A 4,842-nucleotide genomic window follows, 5' to 3' on the forward strand; every position below is an offset into this window, starting at 1 on the left:
GCTGTCAAGCATCTCAAAAGATGAATTTAGACAATGTTTTGAAAAATGGAATAAAAGACTAGACAAGTGTATTAGTGTAAGTGGAGAGTACTTTGAAGGGGATTGAAGGTTTGTGCTTAAAATTTGAATAAATAAGTTTAAAAAAAATAAGTTCGGTTTCTTTTGGGTACCCCCTCGTATATGATGACTCCAATCATATTAGAAGCAATTCAAATAAAATAAATGTTGCATAATAACTAGCATAATTAGTACAAGAGTTTGATAAAATGTTAGAAGTTCACCCTGCATCATGTCTCAGTTATCACCACTCTCAAAGCATAAGACAAAACAGTATCACAAACCATTAAGGCATTTTTATTCACACTATTCTACTAGCAAAAAGAGGTCATTTTGAGTTACAAAGATACATGATGTTCCTTTGTGCAAAAATATTCATGCAGGTTTAAAAATCAATTTATCTTTGCAAAGCTACACTTTTGGGGCACGCGGTAGTTTAGTTGGTTGAGGCACTATGCTACAAGGCAGAAGGTCGCGGGTTCAAGTCCCGACGAGGTCATTGGATTTTTTCAATTGACCTAATCCTTCCAGCCGCACTATGGACCTGGGATCAACTCAGCCTCTAACAGAAATGAGTACCAAGAATTAATTAAATAATTTTCCTGGGGAGTAAAGTGCAGCTGGCACATAAGGCTGACAACTTTACCACCATCTTTGAGCCGACTGTCTAGATAATGTGGGACCCTCAATGCCTCACAACCATATGGGCCTTCACAGCCTGTTACAGGGATAGCTTTACTTTACTTACTTACTTTTAATGCTACACTTTTACAATGTTCAGTTACTCAACTACTTTGCAATGCTACATGAACTACTAAGTTTATGCCATGCTGAATTATATGACAGACTCATGGTGACATACACCAGTATTTGATTGAATGTACTAAGAAAAACCATGAAAACCTGTCAAAGTAGCAGGTTTCCTGGGTGAAATTTGAAGTAGGTGCCTCTATATAAGAAGCAGAAGCGTTAATCTAACTATACCACAGTACTTGGTTGTCACAAATGTGAAAGAGATGTATACCCTTCGTACCATCTAATGTGTTCTGCAGTTCCAGCACCTGAGAAATCAATCGAGCTTTCTCTTCCTGTTCATCAGGGCTAATGTCGGGATCTAAACCTGTAAACCAAATATATAAATACTTTATATGCAATTCTGAGCAGTATCAGATACTCAAAACCCAAATAATATGAAACAATTCAGAAATCTGAAAATGACTTGCAAAAACAGCAAAAAATTTTCTTTACTTATTTACATCTTAACACTTAACAGACGAAAGAAATGAAAGTATTATGATAAAATTATTACACAGAACTGCTCAGGCAATTTTCAGACATGAACATCCACATTTCCCATTGCTACTGTCATATCTTTTTTCTCTATCACCAATTGGCAGCAGTTATGTGTAGAAATCTAGCTAAATTTTCAAAAGCAGAATAACCAGGCAATCAATCAATCAATACAAATTGTGCCTGCTTTTAGCAGAGGTGGTTTTGGAAACTGTAAAAAACTGAAATGGGTATCTCTATCACAGTACTGCAAATAATATATCTGGAAGAATGTGGAATTTATCCAAATACAAGGCTCCTTCCTTTTAATTTACAATAATGAAAAACAATTTGTTACAGTTTTAAGGCAGAGCTGACCCCCCCCCCCAAAAGCCACAGTGTTTTACAGTTCTGTCATAACAAATAGAGTTCTACTATTTACACATGCTGAGGTCGCGGGTTCAAGTCCTGATTAAGTCACTGGATTTTTTTCAACTGACCTAATTCTTCCAGTACTATGGCCCTGGGGCTCACTCAGCCTCTAACAGAAATAAATACCAGGAATTAATTAAATAAGTTTCCTGAGGAGTAAAGCGCGGCCAGCGCATAAGGCTGACAACCTTCCTGCCATCTTTGAGCTGATTGTCTAGATAATGTGGGACCCTCAACGTCTCACAACCCTATGGGCCTTCACAGCCTGGTACAGGGATAGCTTTACTTTACTTACCCATACTGAAATTATCTTAAGTATGTTTCACTACTGATGATATAAACAGTTACCCTAACAAATATTCCTTGTTTGCAATTACAAGAAAACCCCTCAGTTTTCAAATACTAATTATGAAAATATCTTCTATATTCAGGCAAATACAGAATTTTACTTTACTGCCTGTTCAACAGAATATAATTAGCTAATTATATATGGGCACTTTCTCTGTTCAAGTACCACAATATCAAACTTTGTCGTTATCTACCACATACATTAGTGTACAGGCTACAATCATAATGTGTGTGTGTGTGTGTGTGTATAGGTGCCCATGTTGCAGTACTCTGTTATGCAAGAAAATATTCTTTTAGTTTTGCATAGAAATTCCCCTTACACATGGTAGAGTAGTTGGTTGAGGCAATATGCCATACAAGCTGGAATATTGTGGGATTGAATCCCAATGAAGTGGATTTTTTCAGTTAACCTAATTCTTCCAGCCACATTATGGACCTGGGGTCAACTCAGCCTCTAACAGAAATGAGTACCAGGAATATCCTTGTGAGTAAAGGGTGGCCGGCAAGCGGCCTTGGTAGTCTAGGGGTAACGTTCCCACCTCATAACTCAAGGCACGCAGGTTCAAACCTGGCGGAGGTCGTGGAATTTTTAAGGGCAGAAAAATTCAGGGAACAAGTCCTCCGGGAGGGACTTTAAGCCGTGGGTCCCGTGTCGTAGATTTACAGCACGTAAAAGATCCTCATGTCTCTAGGAGACCTCTGAGCAAAATTAGGCAACACATTTCCCGCCCAAGTAGTTTCCGATGCCTCTGGTAGATGGCGGAAATATCAGGTACCGAGGGCCGACCTCGTTGGATGAATGGGGCTGAGAGCACGCACCAGTACCGGTAGGGTATGGTGACAGTAGAAACTAAAGGGGGATGCACAATTCACCAATAACTGACCAATAACTGGTCTAAGTGCATGGGGAAACCCACCCCTCCACTACTACTACTACTACTACTACTACTACTACTACTACTACTACTACTACTACTACTACTACTAATAATAATAATAATAATAATAATAATAATAAAGAGTAGCCGGCACGGAAAGCTGACAACCTCAGTACCATCTATGAGCCAACTGTCTAGAAAATGGGGAGGCCTCAACATCTCACAACGCTATGGGCCTCCATGGCCTGTTAGAGGAATAGCTTTACTTTTTTACAAATTCCCCTTACATTATTATTACGTTAAAAGTCACCATTCCATTTCTAATGATCACAGTTTCCAATCAGTAGTTCACAATTGCATGCTCATAACACCATTTTCATTCAGAAATCATTTCTTTCATTTTTTGTCTGTTTCATTTGCAACTGTATGTCATATGCAGTAATGGAAGTATTAAGGAGCCTGATATAGAAGTAATGCTCTAGACTTGCATTTTGGAGGTGCTTTGTTTGAATCTTGGACAGGCTATCGGTTATACTGAAGTTTTTGTGGCATTCCTCAGTCTCACCAGGCAAATACTGGACTATTGCCTCACTTGGACCATGATCACAGCCTTCCATTTGATGCCATATGGTCTAGATATCGAGATCATAAAATAAATTGCAAGAGAAATGTAAAGGAAATAAAGTGAAATAAACACATGCATAGATGTAGTATGTCTTTGATTTTTAAATATTATAAACATATTCTATTTGCATAACACAGTTTCTCAGTAAGTTTCATGAACATCATAAAAATTACATACTGTTTGGTCCTGGACTACTACTGCCATTTGTATAGGCTGAAGGGATAGAATCCAGACTGCGACCATGTATCATGGCTTCTGATGCATGGGACATGTCTGTCACTTCAGTATCGTCTTGAATGATAACTGAAAACAACAGGAATTGATATAGTGTGTTTATATCCATGTATAAATGTAAGTCTTCAAGAAAAGCAGAGAAACACTCTTAAAAGGATGTAAAGAAAAATGTAGCATAAGGTCATGTCACAAATCAAATTCAGGAAAATGGCATAACTGCTCATCTACTGAAAATTTGACAAAAATCAACCACTTGAAAACGATTCTAAGGGATAAAAATGATATTAATGACAAAAGTACTTGCTTTTCATGATCAACCAGAAGTTGGGTCTCACGATAAGGACTACCTCCACTGATTTTGCACAAATGAGTAGGCTTTTTACCCAAGGCAAGAAACAGAGTTCAGTCTTCCAAACATTATTATAAATAAAAACAGAATGATTATAAATGTCAAAGTAAGTCAATAAATGCATAAGCTGGGCTTGAGACATCACTTAGGAACAAAATCAACATTTAATAAAAAGTTTTCATGTGGTGGGGGAGACGTTCATATTAAAATATGATGTGTATTCCAGAACTGTGTGAATCTCCTATGGAATGGAGTTTATGAATCACTGTTTTGCGCTATCCTTCCTGAACTGGTGTGCAGCAGTTACTTGAAGACAAAAGAGGATACTGTTGGAGATGTACTATTATAAGAATCCTTTTATAGTCTTACACCAGTGGTTCCACAAACTGTGGGGCGTGACCCCGGGGGGGGGGGCCAAGGGCTTGAAAGGGGGGCGCAGCATACTTTCCTACAGATAAAAATTAAAACTGCCCTAAATCAATTAGAAAAGTAACAAAAAATAAAAATACATATAGAAAAACTTTTGATGAGTACAGGCTTTAATTATCATGAATTTCAAAATGACTACTAATTATTCTCTTTACCGGCAATTATAAAACGCGTATGCCAGAGACAGCGTTAATAGTTCGGCAGCAGCTGCATCCTCTGAA

At 37.8% G+C, this 4,842-nt stretch overlaps 1 protein-coding gene across 1 annotated transcript in view; it reads right to left on the reverse strand.

Moving 5' to 3' along the window:
• LOC111863964 (short coiled-coil protein B) overlaps positions 1 to 4,130 on the reverse strand; it is a 6,301-nt gene extending 2,171 nt beyond the window's left edge. Inside the window, exons 1-2 of the mRNA XM_023850797.2 lie at positions 3,787 to 4,130; positions 1,091 to 1,177 (exon numbers count right to left, since the gene is read on the reverse strand). Of these exons, the coding sequence (XP_023706565.1) occupies positions 1,091 to 1,177; positions 3,787 to 3,952 (253 nt within the window). The 5' untranslated portion in view covers positions 3,953 to 4,130. The remainder of the gene's footprint in view (positions 1 to 1,090; positions 1,178 to 3,786) is intronic.
• Positions 4,131 to 4,842: the final 712 nt, after the last annotated feature.

The sequence above is a fragment of the Cryptotermes secundus genome, unplaced genomic scaffold (genome assembly GCF_002891405.2).
Source record: "Cryptotermes secundus unplaced genomic scaffold, Csec_1.0 scaffold249, whole genome shotgun sequence".
Classification (NCBI taxonomy): domain Eukaryota; kingdom Metazoa; phylum Arthropoda; class Insecta; order Blattodea; family Kalotermitidae; genus Cryptotermes; species Cryptotermes secundus.